Source organism: Centroberyx gerrardi, chromosome 11 (assembly GCF_048128805.1).
Source record: "Centroberyx gerrardi isolate f3 chromosome 11, fCenGer3.hap1.cur.20231027, whole genome shotgun sequence".
Lineage (NCBI taxonomy): Eukaryota > Metazoa > Chordata > Actinopteri > Beryciformes > Berycidae > Centroberyx > Centroberyx gerrardi.
Window position 1 is genome coordinate 10,106,868 of NC_136007.1, and position 20,024 is coordinate 10,126,891.

At 42.9% G+C, this 20,024-nt stretch overlaps 1 protein-coding gene across 2 annotated transcripts in view; it reads left to right on the forward strand.

The window, feature by feature from the left end:
• The window catches only part of kctd16b (potassium channel tetramerization domain containing 16b), a 91,510-nt gene extending 72,142 nt beyond the window's left edge, over positions 1-19,368 (forward strand). Inside the window, exons 3-4 of one of the 2 annotated variants that reach the window (XM_071897144.2) lie at positions 6,527-6,559; positions 18,973-19,368. In XM_071897144.2, coding sequence (XP_071753245.2) covers positions 6,527-6,559; positions 18,973-19,368 — 429 coding nt within the window. Of the gene's footprint in view, positions 1-6,526; positions 6,560-18,904 lie in introns of both variants that reach the window. The other variant, XM_071897143.2, reaches the window with a different exon arrangement.
• The last annotated feature ends 656 nt before the right edge of the window (positions 19,369-20,024 follow it).

A 20,024-nucleotide genomic window follows, 5' to 3' on the forward strand; every position in this document is an offset into this window, starting at 1 on the left:
TACACATGCTGAAAAGTAACACCAATGTGCGTTGTCCCAAACTAGATGCACAGATGTGCTGAAAATAACACACCTTCTTTAAGAGTGTACGTATGTAAGCAAGGATGTACAGTATACATGTATAGAGGGATGGAGATATTAATGTATGGATGGATGTACGAATGATGATGGATAGATAGATGGAAAGAAGGAAGGAAGGAAGGAAGGAAGGAAGGAAGGAAGGAAGGCTCTATGGATCGATGGATGACTCTGCATAGCCATGATTTGAGATTATACAAGCGGTCCAAAATACTAACTCATGAATGTATAACTGATGATGTCAATATTCAATATAGACTTTAGCACACGCAATCGAATGGAAAATTGAGCCTGTATGTGCAATCGCTCCAACACACTGTGTATTGACTTGTGACATAAGAATATATTCTGAATGACCAAGAGAGAGTGAGAGAAAGAGAAACAGTAAGGGGGAGAGAGAGAGAGAGAGAAAGAGAGAGAGAGAGAGAGAGAGAGAGAGAGAGAGAGACAGGAGGTTTCTGAATCATCTCTACAGTACTACATTATTTATTTATTTATTATCTAACATTTATTCATATATGCAGGAAAATTAAAGCCATTTTCTTAAAGACAAATTCTTATTTACATTGATGGCCTGGCATTCAGTGTAAACTAGGAGAGATGGACCAGAGCCGGTGGTTTCTCGAACAGGAATACTAATCTACATGGTGATGAATGGTTAAGAGGCCAGTTGAGGTACTGTGCTTGACTGATTGTACTGTGATGATTTGCACGAACACGAACACACACGAACACTGACAGGCTGGTGCCAGTTTCACAGTCACAAATCTCTGGCATGGAAACTTTTTTGAATACTGTGAGAGGAGGCTTGATTAGTAATCAGCAGGACCGGCTTCTTAGGATCGGACCTCAAGAGGAAAGTTTCAGTGATCCTGGTTCAGCCCAGCTACTCCGAGGGGGTTTCAAACTCTGGGCACACAAGTCCCTGTCGCTGCAATTAGTGGTAGTTCAGTGAGGACGGGACACTGTGGGACACTAACTGGTCATTTCCTTCATGTCCAGAACTTCCGACCATAGTTTAAAAATTCTTCTTCTTCTTCTTCTTCTTCTTCTTCTTCTTCTTCTTCTTCTTCTTCTTCTTCATTGTCTTCTTCTTCCTCCTCATCTACCTGATATTCAGACTGAATGGACAATTCGTTCCCACTCCATTATTCAGCCTGAGATTTCCTCCTCGTTAGCTGTTTTCTGTGTGTGGTGGGGTTGAATTTCCCCTTAACCAATCACTAGTGACTGACGTATCCGGCCGCTCTGACGTTATTTTCTGTCACACTGATGCTGGCCGTATTAATTAACTGCCTAAACGTCAATGAAAAACGTTGCTGGTTCAAACTTTAGTCCCGCCCGCAAAGGCGCTGAGTGGCTCGATTGTTTCTCTGAGCGAGAACAAGCCGTTGACTAGAGCAACAGCAGACTCTCTGAATCGCCCGACAAAATCTGAAGAGTGGGCGGGACACGATTCAGGAGTCTGGAACCAGGCTACTACTTCTTCAAATCTCTAAACCTATTCTCCACCTCCACTACCGTCCCATGTTTTCTTCCCCACTTTCAAAATGAATTCAGCATAAAAGCCAGTGCAAGTGGTATCTATCACGTTTTTTCCTGAGAAGTTGTGCCAATTTGCCAAAGCACCTCCAGCAATTTTAAATCCGACATGGTGAATTTTGTGGGAAGTTGTGGTGTGTAATATACATTTTCAGATATACTGGAGCAGTAATAGTGTTCAATCAGCACAAAACTGTAAGAAGTATTGGCTAACTCCTGTCCGTTAAGGATAACATATTGATAATGTCATCAGTACTGTGGTAGCAATTGCGGTTTCAGAAGAGAGACAGCAGGATATACAGAGACTCTACAATATAGGGAGAGGAGGAGTGGAAGAAATCAATAGATAAATAGAGAGAGGTGGGGGTGAGAGAGAGGAGAGGTGAGATAGAGAGACAGAGAGAGATAGGATGAGTGCGAGTGAGAGAGAGAAATGTGCTTCTAGAAGTGGGAAGTCCTGTCACCAAGTAGTGTCACTTTTTGAAGAGAAATAACACCTGCTCGTATGAAAAAGAGGCATTTTCACTCAGCAGGCACACAAAACAAAACACGCACACACACACTCACACACAGAGACATACTTAAATACAGGGGATAGAAAATGCTGGCATAAAAGAAATAGCTGTTTTAAGAAGCTGAACAGTCAAACACATCATTTCACACTGCCTGGCGAAGGCCTAATTATGCTGCATAAAGAGAAAGACAGAGAGAAGAAGAGACAGAAGAGAGAGGAAGGGAGTGGGAGAGAGAGAGAAATGCTTCATCCCTGTTATCTATTATGCCAACCATGCAAATATAGCTCAAACCAACAATCTGCTTAGGAATACACTCCCTGTGAATTCTGAATACGCTGAATATTCATTTGACAGCTAACATCTTTGTTTTACAGGGAAGTCCACTGTTCGTTTTAGGAATTCATTCCCATGGCCAAGGATAGTGTGATCAATATTTGACCAACCAAGCTTCTTCCTAGAAACCAGATAGCTGTGGCATAAAGCAGCAGGGTGGAGAAGTGAGTAGAGAAAACCGGCCTTCAACCGGAGCACCAGGGTTCAAGCCCCCGTGTCGGCAAGCATCCGCCCTGCTGGAGACATTTAATCCCTACCAGTTTACCCCGACCTCTGACCTCCCTGTGGAGGGGGGGGGGGCATAAAGAGAATCTCGTTATGGAGCTAAATAAAGTATCACATTATTACATTAAAGATATACTCTAGCACCTGGAGCTGCCCCATCGACAGTGAATCTAGGCGTATATGAATTTTGTACAGCATATTAAAGGGATAGCCAACTAAAATATGCAATTTCTCATTAACATGTTTTTTTTTTTGTCATTGTTGGGTGTAAAAAACAACACGGAAGTCCTTTCTACGCTGAGAAAAGACTTTCAGTTGATTTCTGGAGCAGCCCAAAAGAAGAGTTTTGCTGCGGGTTAAAAACTATACTTTCACACGGCAGAGTGGGGGAAATCCAATCAGAACACGACCTCAACACGCCGCTCTCTCTCTCTCCAGTGTAGAGTGAAGCTCGCTCGACCAAAGGGCAGAGGGAACACCCAAGCAGCCCTCTTGAACTGTATAGAAAATGCAACACCCAAAAGCTCCATTTTATCACAGTTATTGAATGTTAGAAACGCTCAAATCTTGGTGGATGATGAAAATGGTACTGAAGAATGATACTAAATAAGAAACATCCCTTTAAGAATTTAGCTCAGTCTTGCTTCTTCCATTATGACAAAATCAATTCAGTTCTGTCTTTCCACAATTTTGGAGAGAGTCATTCATGCTTTTATCTGGACTATTGTAACACCTTGTTCCCCTGCCTCAGCCAGTCAGCGATGACCCGGCTCCAGTTGGTGCAGAAAAGCTGCTGCCAGGCTTTTGACAAACACAAGCCGCTGGTCCCACATCACCCCGAAACTGGCCTCTCTTCACTGGCTCGCAGTCAAGTACAGAATTGATTTCAAAATCCTTCTCGTCACGTACAAGGCGCTGCATGGTCAGGCTCTGGCTTACATTACTGAGTTGTTGAGTCCTTACAGCTCCGCTCGGCCCCTCAGGTCTTCTGAGCAGAGGCCTGCTGGCTATTTAAGTCCAATCTAAAAACTAACAGGTCTTTGTGCCTTTGCAGTTTTGGTCCCAAGATTCTGGAATAATCTCTCCGGAAATGATAGACTGCCAAACTCTGTCTTGGCAGTCTATCATTGTTTTAAAAAATTACTAAAGACCCATCTTTTCTGTCAAGCATTTTCTTAATTTGTCTCACACTGTATCTTCTCACTGAGTATTTTTTTTATTTTTATTTTTGATTGTCACTGCGTACTGTGTCACTGTGTACTTCGTTAATTGTCTATCTTGTTGTGTGTCCATATGTTTCTTAATGTGAAGCACTTTGTGACTGTAACGTCTCGAAAGGTGCTATGCAAGTAAAGTTTACTTACTTACTAATGAATAGAAGGCTGACTTTGTAGAGCCGTAGAATGTTTGTATGAGCTTTTGAACTAAAATAAATTCCATTTCATAGTAGTGATATCTGAACCAGAAAATTGACTCATATGCCCAGAAAATCATCCCGAGTACTGCCAAACATCTCATTTTCTCTCTTTTCTGATTGATTCTCTATGGTGCTGCACATTGGTTTGATGCACAGGGGAGGGAGGGGCAATTTGTGTCTCTGTCGCTCTCTCCGTCTCTGTTTCTGTCTCTCTCTCTCTTGTTTTTGGCTATGGTCGACTGAACATTCACTCATATAATCCAAACTTTCCTAGGGGGCATAATAATAACAGCTGAGAGTCAAGATCCATCAGTAATTCCTTTTAAATAGTGGATACATGCTGTACACGCGCATGGATGTTTCTCAAAGCTAACTTGTCTTCTGTTTTTAAAATACTGTAGATACCATGTGTACAATTTGAGGCTTATTTAAAATACACATTGAGGCTTATGGAGAAAGGCTTACGGCTTATGCTTTGCCCTTGTGGCATTATGTTATTATGGTGCCAAAGACCTAATGTACTGTACTATAATCCAGTGGCTCTCATCCAGTGGGCTGTGGAGTGGAGTCAGGTGCGCCTTAAAGGAGAATCCACCCTAAATCACTTTAACGCTGTTCAAAAATAGTTATTGCCGATGTACTTTCAGGGCCATTTTGTTGTTTAGTGGTCTATTTTTCTTATTTCCGTGGATATGTGGCCAGTTTCTACTGCAGCTATAATGAAGTTTAAGAGTAGAAAATATTTGAACTATCTAAAACATCTATGGTAAAGATCAAAGAGCGAGGGCTTTAGACCCACCACTTTTCACCGACGTTCAACAATCATGCAGGGAGAAATCCATCGTAGAAGAGGCAGAGAGACCAATTTCTCCACTGACAGAAGCCTCAATAGACCAGAATGCAATGCAGCCACAAGACAAGTTGTGTTTTGAGTAAGGGGCGCAACTCGCTTTTTCTCGACTGGAAAAACTCGATGTCTTGCTCTCACTATGCTATCGCTATCACTATCGCTCTGTGTACCGGCATTGTTGAAGGGAATTCTGGGAAATGTAGGAAAACAGTAGGCCTAACTTAAGTAGGTTGAGCGAAAGTGGGTACACCAAAAAGTAAATTACAACACTTCATCACAAAATAACTCCTGGAATGTATTAAACATCACATATACAGTATACATTGATGATATAAGTGTAAGAGTATCAGAGGGTGGACTTTTGCTTTAAGATTTTACTGAAATAATAATGACATAATATGATAATCACTGTGAAGTAAATGCTGAAATGAATTAATTAAAATTCATCTCAATCAGTGAGCTTATCATCATGTTTTCTTCCTCACTTACTGAGCCAGCAGCTCTAGGTGTTTGCTGGCCCTCTTGTATAATCATCAAGCAGTAACCAATGATTGGGTATATCTGTCTGTTTTATGTCTCATTGAATTGTGCTGCTGCACTAAAAAGGTTGAGAAGCAGCGCTACAATTTGACACAGGAAACACACTGGCCCATATTCATAAAACTCAGTGGTAACAGCATTGTGCAGCGCAAAATCTGTGGCGCGGTGATTCATAAATTTACTGTGGCAGTGGCTACCACTGCAGAGGTGGCCCAGGTGACAGCCAATGAAAATCAATATGTAAAAGAAACGTTGCATATTTAGCAGTTTGCTTTTATGAATCGCTTACAGGACATGCAAATGATCAGAAAGAGGTGTCAAAATAGCAGTAAGTGGTAAAACTGAGGCGGTAAACTCCATTCATGAATAGAGAAAATGCACTGCCACGGTCTTACCCACTACTGCATCGTTAACCCTGCCATCGAGTTTTATGGATGTGGGCCACTTTTGCACTTATCAGGGCTGTTGACATGCCAAAATGAAATAAATGACAAAAAAGAGGGAGAGAAAGGGGGAGATAGAATGACTCGAGAAAAGATAAGACGGTCTGAGAGAGGTTAAAAGGTTAAAAGAGAAACGGAAAGAGGAGAGTGGTGGAGAGAGAAAGAAAAACAGACTGAAGATGAAAGAGAGATGAGAGAGACTAAGGAAGAGAGAGGAAGAGCAAACGAGAGGCCATAGCAAGGGAGAGAGAGAGGGGGGAGGGAGCAAGAGAAACAGAGAAGGGGGAGTTGAGCTAAAGATAGAAAAAAAAAAACAGACAGAGAGGGAGTGATAGTAGAGGTTTATTTGCTTTTATTGTGCCAACATCATTTATCTCCGTTGAACGGCCTCCCAGTGCTGAGAGGCTGTATGACAGAAATCAATCAGAGGGCAATCGTCCATACACCGCCACTGATGCACCGACGCATCGATACAGGCATTATAGGAGAGGGATGGAGAGGGAGAGATGGATGGACGGCCGGGGAGAGGCGGAGATAGGTGATGGCTGGCAGAGTCGAGGGGACAAAAGAGGAGAGGTAGCAGCTGGAGGAAAAGAAAAGAGATGAAATGAAAGGAGTAGAGGGGAAAGGACAGGACGGGAAGAGAAGAGGGGGAGGGTCTGACGAGAAGGTTAAAGGGTTTGATGAACAAAACTAGCGACGTACATGGTTAAAAATGACTTTAATCTATCACATTTTGCTTGTTTTGCTCATTTACTTAAATAAAAATATATCTTTTAATCATTTTGGCACTATTGTTATTACCATCCCAGGTCTTATGCTAGCAGTACAGTTTGTGGTAATGATTGCTAGTACCAGCGCCGTTGGGTGGCGTGAGTTCGGTTTGAGCCATTTTTAAACATGAGCAGATCGTGAGCAGTGGGACGAGAGTACAGACAATGTATTAAAATGGTTCTGAAGAACTGTCAGCTGCAGTTTTAAAAGGGCCTGTCATGCATCTAAAATGTGATGATTTTACATGGGCGTTAAGGGGCTCATTCCCCTTGGGTTCCCCCTATAAATTCCAGGGGGCGTGTCTAGATTTGCAAGGTGAATATTGGAGACTTTGGCAGATGGTAGTCATTTCCATAAATAGCTTTTTTTGTGGTAAAGTAAGATGTAACATTGTGTTGCCATTTCTGTTATAGAGACATACACTGATGTAAATGTCACAAGAGCTGAATTTGCATCAAATCTGAGAGGAGAGGAGAGGAGAGGAGAGGAGAGGAGAGGAGAGGAGAGGAGAGGAGAGGAGAAAGGTTAAAGGAATATTTCACCCCAAATTCTGAGTTGCACACAGGAATAGCCCATTTCCTTGTTTTGCCCACACTACACAAAGAAATTACCATTTCCTCTATTTAGAATAACTCTAGTTAAATACAGCTCTTTTGGACTCACTATGTAATTGATTGTCTATAAAACACTTGGATCATGCTGCATGAGTAGAGAAATTTGATGGTCATTTTATGCCCTTTTGGTCTTGTCAATGGTGTTTCCACTGACATGAGGGTGAGCAGACGATGACAGAATTAAATTATGGCCAATGTGAGGGAATGATGGAGGGATGAGAAAGACGGATAAATAATGAGGTTTGTGTGTTTGTGTCTGTGTGTGTGTGTTTGTGTCCGTGTTTGTGTGTGCGTGTGTGTTTGCGTGAGTGCAGTGTGTGGCAGCCAGGTCTCTTTGCTGGCCGGGGCTAACTGAAGCTGTGGAGGTCCCTGCTGAGATCAATACATCAGAGCCTGGAGCACCTGTCAAGGAGCTGTGTGTGTGTGTGTGTGTGTGTGAGTGAGAGAGAGAGAGAGAGAGAGAGAGAGAGAGAGAGAGAGAAAGAGAGAGAGAGAGAGAGAGTGCATGTGTATGTGTGTGTGTAATAGCATGTGACAGTCATTAGACTTCAGTCAGACCTCCTCCCCACCTCCCTGGAAGAGGAACGACATGAGATCACATGGATCAACCCCTGCACATACAAACACACACACACACACACACACACACACACACACACACACACAGAGCGGGAGTGTGTGTGTTGAGTGATGCTAGCCAGGGGCAGGGCCGACAGTCTGACACCTCTGATGACACGGAGGGGAACCCCACCTGACACCAGCCTCCCTTTCTCTGCCCAGCGGCATACCGATAATACTTCCAAGGCCAATGTCACTTACACACTGAGGGATGACCACAGGCATACACACACACACACTGTGGGTGTATACCACACACACACACACACGGACATGTTTGCAGTGGCCAGGAGGCTGCACATACACACATAAACTCACACTCACATATTCCACACATATACACATATATTGAGAAATTCACACACACAAATTCACGCATGCACGCACACACACACACACACAAATTGACCTACATACGTGCACAGATGCATGCACACACACACACACACACACACACACTCAACCCTGAAGGGAAGAATGTCCCTACGGTCTTTACTCACACACACGAGTGTAGATGTAGGGATGGCACACATACACTTGCGTAGACCATAGGATTGTAAATTGGTCCCACTCTTAATATTCAACTCTGGCTGTACATCTACTGTATACTTTAGTGTATGTAACACACACGCACACACACAGGGCCGGATTAACCAACCACAGGGCCCCTGGGCACACATGTCCCATTGGGCCCCCCACCTCTCGGTAAGCACAAACAATACAAACGTAAACCTTTTACAGGTTCAAAGTAATCTGAAACTCAGATTTAGCTATTACAAACTGCCATTCCTTCTATCTAAAGCTCGCTCATTCAATTTGAGAGTGATAACATTTGTCCAACCCCAAGGCAAGCTTTAGTTCCTAGTTTTAGGTGGTGTTTACATTTGGATTGCAGGTTGTGGCTTTAAGGAGGCAAGGTGATAGGTGGCGAGAATGAAGGACCAAAAAAACAGTTAAATGTTGAAATTTATTGAAAAGGTCTGACTGTCTGTACCTAGACCCCCCTGCCCCACCAGTATATAATTAGTGCTCTGCATCTTAGCTGGATGATACAAACTAAATGCACTGCTCATAAAGAAAAAGGAGACTTACAGGGAATTCTTCACACAAATATTGCAATTATTGTCTAACAGACATTGTTGGACAAAAGGGACTACTTGGACAGCTTAACTCTATTCATATACATGTATTATTTTTTTATTGATTTTTTGAACTCAGCCACACAATTTTGAGTTGTTCGCCGCTTTCCTCCCGGTGCAGCTGGACCGGCTGGAAGCTTGGTGGCGTGTTTATGCTTCAAGGCTGTTAGACAACATTTAGGCCTATATCACACACACACACACACACACACACACACACACACACACCTACCTAAGAAGCATGTGACATCCAATTGCACATATATTTTTACTTATTTTACATCCATTCGTCTTGAAAAGTTTGACTTGTAAATGCATGCATCTACAAGCCTACTCCAAATAGAAATAAAGTTCTACGTAATAGGCTAAATATCATTTAAAATAATCCAAACTCATTTTGGGCATTCAATCGGAACCAATCAGAACATGGCTTCGCTTCGCCATTATAACCGATTATGACATCATTGGATGGAGCTGGACTGTGCTCTACCAATCAGAGCCTGTCTCAGCTGCACTGATGACATCACAATCATCACAATCAGAATTCTGACGTGTTTGGTCACAGCAGCCAAGAGCATAAAAGGCCCCGCTCGAGGTCTTGAGCTTCATACCTTACCACGGTAAGGTATCCCCTGGGCGCTAGTAAAGCTAATGCTTGGACACAGACGCGGTTCGCCTCCCGCTGAAGCTAGCCTGCCAGCCAGGAGCCTACTAAAGGTGGTCTGGCGGTCGCGAATGAGGGGAGGTTAGGGTTAGAAGAGCTGGTGGTTGGTACAAAGAGACGCAAACCCGCCACCCAGTCCAAACTATCAAAATTAACTAGAAAAAAAAAAAAATCTAGTTAATTTTGATAGTTTGGACCGGGTGGCGTGGCGGCTAGCGAACACGGTTCGTTGAAGAGCCGGTGGTTGGTACAAAGAGGCACCGTTCGCGTCCCGCTGAAGCCAACCTGCCAGCCGCTCCAAAGGTGCGGTCTGGCAGGTAGCGATGGCAGTTCGTTGAAGAGGTGGTGGTTGGTACGAACAGACGCGGTTCGCCTCCCGCTGAAGATAGCCTGCCAGCCAGGAGCCTACAAAAGGTCTGGCGGTCGTGATTGAGGGGAGGTTAGGGTTAGAAGAGCTGATGGTTGGTACAAAGAGATGCAAACCCGCCACCCAGTCCAAACTATCAAAATTAACTAGAAAAAAAAAAATTCTAGTTAATTTTGATAGTTTGGACCGGGTGGCGTGGCGGCTAGCTTATCTTATCTATAGGGTTGTAGGCCCTTGTCAAAGTCCACAGTAAGAGCTTTACCAGGGGCTCCAGGGAATGCGGCGGGTGCCGCTGCTGCTGCAGCAGTATTTTTAAGCCAGGTGGTAGTAGTCAGTAGTGGCAAGCAACAACACTGCTGCTGCTGCTGCTACTACTACAGCTGCTGCAGCAGTATAGGCCTAGCAGTGGTAGTTCCAGTAGTTCTCATTACAGGTTACAGTAGCATTTTAGCTAGTCATAATATAATGAGAGATATTGTAAATTAGCATTTAAGATATCTCTCATTACATTATGACCAACCGAACTGCTAATTTAAGATATCTCTCATTACATTATGACTAGTCAAAATGCTAATTTAAGATATCTCTCATTACATTATCACTAGTCAAAATGCTAATTTAAGGTATCTCTCATTACATTATCACTAGTCAAAATGCTAATTTAAGATATCTCTCATTACATTATGACTAGTCAAAATGCTAATTTAAGGTATCTCTCATTACATTATCACTAGTCAAAATGCTAATTTAAGATATCTCTCATTACATTATGACTAGTCAAAATGCTAGAGGTATCAAACACAAGGCAGAGTCCAGTTTGGGATGAGGTTGGGATATGATTGGCATGCTTGGTGACTGATGATATGTGATATGTGGTTTCGATAGTTAATGTCCCGTATCACAAACAAACAGAATGAGATTGAAAATGAGATCCGTTTTGTTTTGTATTGCCCACATTACCACGATTTAAGAATGAGACTGTTTAATAAAGTGAAGCCTTTCACACCAGATTAGTGACCTGGGAAATATAGGTCGACCTTCAGTGTGAAAGAGTCCACCCAGGTAAGGTTATTAATTTAGTATTAGTTGAATATTAACTATTATTTTTTATTTGTCATATCTAGCTTTGTGTCTATGTGAGTCAAAAACATGGACAGGGCCGGCTCTAAACTGCTGGAGGCCCTAGGCAAAATTTTCTGTGGAGGCCCCATTTTGAGACGAATCCTACTCGCCATCAAGCAATAAAGACTGAGTAAAAAATTTGTGTTTAAAGCACTGTATGTTTGTTACCTATTATAAGATATAGCACATGAATATCAAAATAAAATGTAATAAATACAAAGGTGAATGTGGGTCTCTCCTCTTGTGTGGACATGAGCATAAAATGAGGACCTTCAAGACTGCAGTGGCTTTAGAACTGTTAACAGAAGAATGGTGATGTCACTTATCTTGACCAATACTGGCACTTTTTTGTCCGGCTCACTATTGCTGTCTGGGTCCTCTGTCCTTGTGGCTTGTGGTTCTGCTGCCTCAGTTCTGCCTAAGAATTGTGTCAACATTAATATATCAGAAAATAACATGGACATGAGAGTTAACATCCACTCTAAGGGGGTTGCACACAGGATGAGAAGCGCGGCGTCGCGCCGCGTAGCAGATAGGACAAGGCGCAGGTATACCACATAGGAAGCGTCACACAGAGAGCGCCAGTCAGGGCCGGATTAACCAACCACAGGGCCCCTGGGCACACAGGTCCTATTGGGCGCCCCCGCACCCACACATCGCAACTCAAGATACGAGCCTGTTCACAAACAATACAAAGGTAAACCTTTTACAGATTCAAAGTTAACTGAAACTCAGGTTTAGTTATTACAAACTGCCATTCCTTCTATCTAGAACTCGCTCATTCAAGTTGAGAGTGATAAGATTTGTCCAACCCCAAGGCTAGCTTTAGTTGTAGGTGGTGGGGTTTCCCTTTGTTTACATTTGGATTGCAGGTTGTGGCTTTAAGGATACGAGGTGACAGGTGGCGGGAATGAAGCACCAAAAAAAAGTTAAATGTTGAAATTTACTGAAAAGGTTTGACTATGTCTTTACCTAGACCCCCTTGCTCCACCTGTGTATATAATTAGTGCTCTGTATCCTAGTTGGATGATATTCATTAAATGTACTGCCCATAAACATACAATCAATAGGTGGCAGTTTAATAATTGTGGTTGGGGCCTCTGTATCAAAAGAAATCGTGTTTAGGGCCCCCAATGTCAATAGAGGCTGTGACTTTGGCCCCAATAATCATTTTAAACTGTGGCTTACGGGCCTGTGGCAGGTAAGAGTGTGTCAGGGTCCCACTTGGCTACACATTTCAATTGAAATTAGTGAAATGTTGCAAAATGCATTGAACACGGACACGGGACTCAGAATATTTTGGGGCCCCTGGTGGTCTGGGGCCCCGGGGCATGTGCCCTGCATGCCCAGTTGGTAATACAGGCATGCACACACACACACAAAGCCATGGATGTGCACGTACACTCATGCACAGAGCCTAATCAATATATGACCTGAAGATCACAGGTCATTGGTTCGGGCCAACATGACAGTTTGCAACATCCAGGATTCCTGTTGAAGTGTCCTCACAAGACACTGATTCATTCTCCACTTTGTTCCCCCAGTTCCCCTCTCATTCAATCTACTAATCTTAATGTGTGGTGCATGTTTCTGAATATTTGGCTTGTGAGTAGGCTATTTACTGTGTGTCATGCCTTGCTGCAAGCCATGCTGCCATAAAATCTTGAAGTTGAACTTGGATACACTCCTCTGGTTGCCCCTGCCCTCTCCAGTGAGATTATATGCGACTAAGGGTGACATAAGAGGACTTGCATGCCAATTTACATGTATGAATTTTGGGGAGAAAAATCATTTCCTGAAGTTCATCATCTGGTCTTTTAAAGTGCTTGAATTTTCTCAACCAGTGGACTTAAGTTACCTACTCCTCTTTACAAAGTACCCTAATTTATTTTAATTTCATGTTATGAATCCTTTTGTAAGAGCGGGTGTCACTTTATTAAAATGATGGATATCTCAATTTGGAACGAAACTCTTCAAGTAACAAACTCTTAATTCCTCTGTGTGCAATTACGAAATGCAGTGATCTAAATCCTAGCCATTTGTGGACTGGGACATGAATGGAGTAGGTGACAGGAGGATCCCAGGTTTTAAATGTTAAAGCTGCCATAAGTTACAAAAAATGACATTAGAATTCAGTTAAAATTCAAAAGCACACCCTTGCTAACTGTCCCTCTCTTCACCTGCTTCCTGTGACCCGTCCTACATCCTTCAAAATGTGCTGACATGAAGCGGGGGGCAGGTAGGCGTGATTGACAGGCAGGGGGGACGGCCTCTCCCCAGGAATTCTGCTGATTAGTATGAACTGTGAGCCTCAGGTAATTTTATGAGAGGGCAAGTCAAGGGAAGTACAACTCTCTCATAATTATTGAATATCTGTCCACCTGTCATGAAGAACAATTTTATCACATTCAAACTGATTATTAATAATTAACATTGACATTATTACATGACACCTTTAAATATGCATGTAGTAGGAGAGGCATTTGGAGTGTTAGAGCCACAGTGACAATGACTTTAATTAGAGTTTTTTGAGAGAGAAAAAGATATTGTTTGAGCTCAAATTAGACAGCTGTGGATAAAATTACACAGAGCTAAACCAATAGGAATGTTTTCAAAGGATGTGTACATGAATGTTGCCTTTTATCATGCACAACACAGATACTCTGGACTGGATATTTAACCGATTAGGTGGGATGCTGAGGCATGATGCAGGGAAATGCATCACAACTTTAAACGATATTTGGCTGGCGTGGGAGAGAGAGAGAGAGAGAGAGAGAGAGAGAGGGAGAGAGGGAGGGAGAGAGAGGAGAGAGAGAGAGATCATTCAAGTAGAGGAAAATCACGCAAAATTACGTCATCCCATGCAAGCATTCCTTGGTCCAATCAATAATGAGATGCATCATCCCTCCAACTTTAATCAAAAATCAGTAATTTGCAATCAAAATCAGTAATCAAAATCTGTAATTTTTTAAAGACGAGACCATAGTGCCAACATGCATCATCCCTCCAAATTTCGCCATAAATACACAACTGAAATAATGGAAATGGCACACAGTTCTCTGACTTGTTGGACAGGTTGCTTAGCTGTTTCTTATCTTACCTGAAGTGACTTGGCTAGTAGGAAGTGAGAAAAAAAATTAATGAATAGAAATAACTGTTAAACAATGGTTTAATTTACACCATAGCACCTTACAGTAGAAATGCCAAGGAGAAAACGCAGGTCTACACATTTTATGTTTTTCACCACAATTAGCGGGAGATAATGGCTTTACGGCTTGATGTGCTACGATGTGTCAACACTGCATACTGATACGTCCCGCTGGGAACACTAAACAGAGAGCGCACTTATCACTGTGGAGGTGAGAAACGAGACGCTGCTCAATTAGAATGACTTATTTTAAGTAGTAAGTATAGTGTTGGAATTATTTACCATCCATTTAGTCACAAAGCTTAAGCTTTGACGGGAAATCCAACCGGGCGAAAATGGCAGATTAAATCCCTCTTCGGTAGTCTTGACTGTCAGCGAAGCTAATAGCCATTCACAATATGTGTAAATTATAGAAGCACGTCCCTGTCAAGACATGTGAAGAGCTAAACAGAGGTGGATACAATTACTAAACACAGGAGTTTCAACAGAATCTAATATATCATGAGTATAGATGTCCTTGTAAATACTCCCTCTCTCTCTCTCACACACACACACACACACACACACACACACACACACACACACACACACACACACACACACACACAGCCTCTCTAAGACACAACATTTGTCACTGCAGCTTTACTGCGTCCCATCCTGTTAATTTTATTTGGACAGGCAGATTGGCTACTGGCAGATTTAACAATTCAGCAGAGGCCCGGGCCATTTTTCAAAACACCAATTATGAGTCTGCATCTCATCGATCAGAGGGTCCCCTGTTCACTCCGAGTGACACAAATTAATTCCTGCCTTCCTAAACAAAGCAGGGGAGAGACACCACTGCACCTGTCATGGAGTTGCCTTCACCGTTTAGCTACAGTACACCTATTGCCTCTTCTCATATATTTCTGCATGCAGGTGTGTGTCTGCAGAGGTGTGTGTGTACCTGCATGATACTAATATACTATGCTGCTGTACTGCCTATTGCCTGTCCTTGTCAGTGTGTGTGTGTGTGTGTGTGTGTGTTTGATGGAAGGTGTAGACGCCACCGGTAATTAAAGAGATCCAGAGCTAGTAGGGGCGACACAGGGCGTTGTGTTCCATTTCTGTCACTGCCTTTGATGGGTGACGGTGATTTCACACAGGCAGCACTGTGTGTGTGTGTGTGTGTGTGTGTGTGTGTGTGTGCTCCAAGGTAGTTCTGTACTGTATTTTATACCTCCTGCCGTTTATACTCAGCTCCGACAGTGGAAAAAGTCAGTGTCGAAGCTGTCCGTGAAATATTTATTTATTCATTTTACTGTATATATTAATATATTGTGCGGTGGTGTGGCAGCTGTTTACGGGAGTGGGACTCAGAGAAACAAATATTGGGTGGATGAATTGATTTCTGTTCCGCTTTCTCGAAATAAACAAGCTAAATATGCTGTTGAGGATAAGCGGAATTAAAAGCAGGGGTATTTATTTTAAGCTGTGTTATTTATAGTCGCATATTATCTGTTTGAAGTGAAATGCTCGGCTGCACATGAAAAGAAACAGTGGTACTATTGAACTTGATGAAAAGAAGATGCGTGGAGAGCCATCGCCAGTGTTTGTGCTTGTGTGTGTGTGTGGTATGTGTGTGTGTGTGTGGTGTTGGGAGGGGAGTTGCTTGTGCCTGTGTACTTCAACGGTTTTGATCTTCCTCCTCACTAAACAGAGAGGAATCCATCAGCAATAGATATCCCTTCAATTATTCAAGAGGTTAGCATGAAAAATAAATGGCCGCTTCCTGCAGTTGGAGGTGCGGCGCTCCTCTGGCTCCTCTGTGTCGTTTGTAGCTGAATTTTTTTTTAACTAACTCAGTTCTTTTGGGATGTAGTGAATCGATTCAGGAACAGTTCATTTTGAACCCCACACAAACAACATGAGAAGCTACGCCATCACAAAAAAAACGAAAAAAAAAACAGTTTAAACAGTTCAATTGAAGATAAGCGCAAGTCAAATAACCAATAGTCTAATTAGAGGTTAACTGAACCTAGGCTGTTTCAAGTAATGTTAGGCAAGTCTCAAAAAGTGATAAATTTGGTAGACTCTGCCTCTACCGCCATGAATTTGGACTAATTTACAGCTGTACAAACCCGACACCTTGGACAAACAGGGTCTGTCAGATTCAGCCACCATTGCTAACTTGCTATCTTGTCCATTCAATTGTCTCAAACTGGAAAAGGTTTAACCGCTTACTGACCGATATACAGAATTCATTCATTAAGTGAACCGCAAACCCAGTGAAGGAACAAATCACTCACATTGGTGCCTTTGGTGTCTTTTGACCAAAAGGTGGAGCTGCCTGCGCGGCTGAACGGCTCGTTCAGTCCGATACAGCAAGTGAGCCACTAACCCAAACACTAACAACTGAACTGCTGAACCAACTAATGACTCACGTCTGTATTGTTTCTTTCATTCAGTCTGATACACAAACTACTAACCCATACACTAGGAACTGAGCTGCTGATGAACTGAATGAATTGTACAGTTTGTGTTCACTTTGTATCTACACTTGTGAGTCTACACTTTGTTTATTTGGATCCCCATTAGCTGCTGCATCTCAGCAGCTATTCTTCCTGGGGTCCACTTTACATTGTGACAATACATTGTGACCGTACAACCAAATAGAATATAATATTATAGAGAAGACAGGATGACCACTAAACCATACATTGAACATACACTATTATATACATTAAACATACACATACATTGAACATACACCAATACACTGTGGCAATACAACGAACAAAACATGTAACATTACAGAATACACAGGACAACCACTAGAAGGTACACACAAATAAGACAAGCTCCAAAAAATAAAAAAATATCAATAATTCACCTTAAACACTCATTCTTAGTACACACCTATACACATATAGACATCTCAACTTTGAGATCTCTTTGAGCATTAGAATAGATTTTTACACTTGTGTTCACTTGTGTTCACAAGCGTGTCAGTTCCCTTAGAAGTGTACGGAGCGCAGTCCAACCACAGACACTGATTTGAAATCTGGATTCAGTTTAATTTGACTCGTTCACTTTAAAGTATCGTTCAAGTGAACGATTGATTCGACCCATCATTAGTCTTTGGGCCTACAGTGCTGTAAGTTGACAAAAGGGTTGGGTTGATTTTTTTCAGCAATGATTGCAGATCACTGCTTTTGTTCTGATACTGTCAAGACCGCAACTATCTGACAGCCTCCTCGTTCTCATCAACATCACAATACTCTGCAACTGTTTTGACACACACTTGCTTTGCAGCAGCTATCTGGCCTGTGTAACATCAGGGCCAGGTGAAATCAGTTGTATTGTTTAAATGGGGCCAGAACTGAATGGGTGAATGTTTGAGAGGAAAGCAGCAGCTCCATAGAAACCCTCATCCAATCCAAACCACACCAAACCCAGGCACTGCACAGCCTTTGTAGAAAAATTTCATCATGATTACATAAGATTGAATACATTTTCGAGGGTGAGGAAGAACACTTGAAAAGGTTTGGAGACAGAAAAAGTTGCAAGTACAAAATCTGTTTTTCAGTACGATGCTAGCCTGAGCCCTACTCGTTCAGGTTTTCATTCAGTTTCCCACAAATCATAATATCTACGATTTTTGGATATTTCTCCCAATTGAGATAATTTTCCAGCAATAACTTCCACTGAAGTAATAACACTTTTGTTCTTCTGAGCCTTAGTAGTTCCCACTTAGCACTGCAGTGGAAAAGTTGGTGTTGTCAGACTGAGTTTGTAGTTGGGTATGTTATACAGTTGGCTGGTGAGAGAGATGTCTGCTTCAGATACAGCAGAGAGCAAAGAGTCCAAGCTGCACTTATTTTTACTGTGTGGCTGTGTGACTTTAATTTACCGCATTATTTCTGTCTAACTGTTCTGTACTAATATTGCTATCACTTCTCCATGTGCAATAACAGAAATTATGCACTGTTATGGCTATTATTTCATCCAGTCAAACTATGACTGTATTCCATTTTTTCTGTAAATAAAGAAGTATATGTAAATCCTCATCCCACTGTGTGTTTGTAAATCATGAATCATTGCTTTTAGCTCTTCCAAATTTGTTATGTACAGTCAAGGGTTCAGTCTTTGCATGGTGAGAGCCTGGATTCATGAGCATCGTTCTCCGAACAATACAGGCTGTCAGCCAGTCAGCCAGCTCACCTCCATTATTAGACTGGACACAAGCCAGTTGTCCCTGATGCCATGTCACTTTGTTCTAGGTGATAGCCATTTGGCATTAGCTGACTTCTCCTCTTTGTCTGTCCTTAGTCTTTCTTACCGTCGCTTTCTTCTCTTGTCTGAGTAATTTCTGCCTCTCTCTCTCTTTGTCTCTCTCTCTCTCTCTCTTTCTCTCTCTCTCTCTCTCTCAGTATGTTCTGGATGAGCTACAGAGAAAAAAATGGTGGAAAAAATAGCCTTGTGTCTGATGTTGGTTCTCTCTCTGCTTCTCCCCACCCCTCCCTCTGCCTCCAGGCGGTCCGTCGCGTTGGTCCTCCCCTCCGTGCGACTGCTGCTGCAAGAACCACAAGGGCGACGGCGAGGGCGAGAGCGGCACCTCCTTCAACGAGCTCTCCACCTCCAGCTCCGAGAGCCAGTCGGAGGCCAGCTCTCCCCAGGGAACGGTCATCTGCGGCCCGGTCAGCCGCCAGCCGCACCCCCACTCCCACGTCCAGACGCTGGACCGGCCGCTGAAGAAAGGCCCCGTGGCGATGCTCCAGCAGTCCGAACAGCGGAGGAAGAGCGACTTGCTGCGCACGCTAACGACGAGCTCGCGCGACACCAGCACCTGCAAGAAGAGGCCGGCGAAAGAGAAGCTGACCGTCGAGGAGGAGCTGGAAAAGTGCATTCAAGACTTCCGCAAGATCAAGATCCCCGAGCGGTTCCCCGAGAGGAAGTACATGTGGCAGGCCGACCTGCTCAGAAAGTACCGCCTCTGAGCCAGGAGGCAGGACACGGGAGGTAGAAAGTAGTAAACGGGAACTGAAATCACGCCCCAGTATGAGGACAAGGATCAGTTTACATGCTTTTTGACCCAGACTTTTGCAACTAAAGGGAGATAACACTAAACTCATTTGAATCCAGTGTCTAGGGGAACCTTCACCTCGATGCCAGTAGGTTGAAAGTCTACACAGAAGCTAGCAAGATGCAGACTGTTCTCTTATTGATGTATGTACAGTATGTATGTGTGTGTATGTAGCCTACTGTATGTAAGTATGTGCTGTACTTTGCTGAATGCTTTGGACTCTGAATAATTTATCCCTGAGGACCAATCAGAGTGGGGGAAAGACATCAACCATATCTCTATGAACCAACCAACCGAAGGCTTTCTAATGGGCATACTGATGGTTACTGGACTGCACACAGTGTCATCTGCCATCATTTCAAACACTGAAAACCATGGAAAAAGCCTCAATTCTAGTCCACAAAGATAACACAGATTAAGTATGCGTGTTTGTGTGTGTGTGTGTATGTGTCCGCACCCAGGTGGCCTAGAGGTCACAGATAAATCTGTATCAGGACCCATCATTAATAATTCATGCTGTCCCGACAGTGCTCTCGCTATAAATACACACAGAGCTCTCTCAGGGCAGTG